The sequence below is a fragment of the Mangifera indica genome, chromosome 6 (assembly GCF_011075055.1).
Source record: "Mangifera indica cultivar Alphonso chromosome 6, CATAS_Mindica_2.1, whole genome shotgun sequence".
Lineage (NCBI taxonomy): Eukaryota > Viridiplantae > Streptophyta > Magnoliopsida > Sapindales > Anacardiaceae > Mangifera > Mangifera indica.
Window position 1 is genome coordinate 18,765,735 of NC_058142.1, and position 1,407 is coordinate 18,767,141.

The window sequence follows — 1,407 nt, forward strand, 5'->3', positions numbered from 1 at the left end:
TACGATAAAATTTGACTAAACTTATTCATAGATGATGTACTCAGTTGGAAGATGAACCCATCAGAGTCAAAAGCTGAGGTATGCACTGATATGATCACCTCATTGAAATTACCTAATTGTGTGGTTTCCTGGAAGCAGCATAACTTTGGCTTTAAGTCATTAGCTTTCACTCTCACCAGGAATTGTCAATAGTCTGCATGTTCACTTTGACCACACAACCTGTCACTATAAATCTACATGGAGCCACCAACCTTTTTCTTATTCTTTCTATAACACAACATCCTTAAATTAAGAGTGTAAAAGACTGATCTCACCACTAAAAAATCTGAGCGGAACCATGGCAGCTTCTGGTGAGTGGATGCAGTTCTATCAGCAAAACCTGGAAGGAGATTCCATACCATTTTCTGATGCCTCTTTGGTCACTACCAGTAGCTCATCCGAGAACATTTTAGGCCCTGGAAACTTATGCTCAACAACTTCTGAACCATTGAACCCAAAAGGGTGTGTGTCAAAACCCATTCGGAGACGATCGAGAGCTTCAAAGAAGACTCCCACGACTCTCCTCAATGCGAACGCTAACAATTTCAGGTCCCTGGTGCAACAATTCACAGGTTGTCCTAGCTCAACATCATTTTCATTTGGGAGCAAGAAGGGTCCGGTCAACTTGAGTTTTGGCCTTGGAAATGAGCAGAATCAAAGATATGAAACTTATGGGACGGCGGTTTTTGGCAACAGTCAATTCTATTCAGATAATCAGCAGTCACAGCAGTTGAGGCGACAGGATCAGATATGGCAACATCAACAACAACAACAACATCATCATCAGGGACAATTGTGCCAAGAACAGCAACAATATTTGGTGTCACTTGGTCATCATAATGTTAATAATGAAGGAATTTTCAGCTCTAGAGTCAATAATAACATAGAGATACCAGAAGGATTCAGCTTGGATGATATAGCTTTCAATGAGCATGGCAGGGATGCTTTTGCAAATCAACAAAGTGACTTCTCGTAAGGAAAATTCAGTGATCCAAGAATTGAATCTTTTCTTTTTTCAACCCACCAATATGTAGAACCAAAGTTCAATTGTCCCAAAAAAAAACAAAAAAAAGACCCCATGTCTCCAGCTATCTGTTATTTAGAGAATTTTTCTTATTGTTTAGAAATGAAAAGTATCTTTGGACATGGATCAATTCAGTTTTATTTTTAGTAAAAACTTGTTCATTTATTCTATCTTTTCCTTCTATTTATTATAATTCAACATAATTTTTGAATTGTTAGTTTTTTTTTAAATTTTAAATTTTATGAATTATACTAAAACTCAGGGGAGGATAATGAATTACCCTTAATTATTTTGGGAAAAGGACTATTTCCATCCAAGTTTTAGTTTAAATTCAAAATTACATT

General features: G+C 36.5%; 1 protein-coding gene across 1 annotated transcript; it reads left to right on the plus strand.

The window, feature by feature from the left end:
- Positions 1-242: 242 nt before the first annotated feature.
- On the plus strand, positions 243-1,185 carry LOC123218576 (GATA zinc finger domain-containing protein 11-like). The gene has a single exon (XM_044640067.1). The coding sequence runs from the start codon at positions 338-340 to the stop codon at positions 1,013-1,015; it is 678 nt and encodes a 225-aa protein (XP_044496002.1). The 5' UTR covers positions 243-337; the 3' UTR covers positions 1,016-1,185.
- The last annotated feature ends 222 nt before the right edge of the window (positions 1,186-1,407 follow it).

What these genes read in the sequence shown, in the direction of transcription:
- LOC123218576 (XM_044640067.1), top strand. Translation starts at nt 338, where the DNA reads ATGGCAGCTTCTGGTGAGTGGATGCAGTTCTATCAGCAAAACCTGGAA.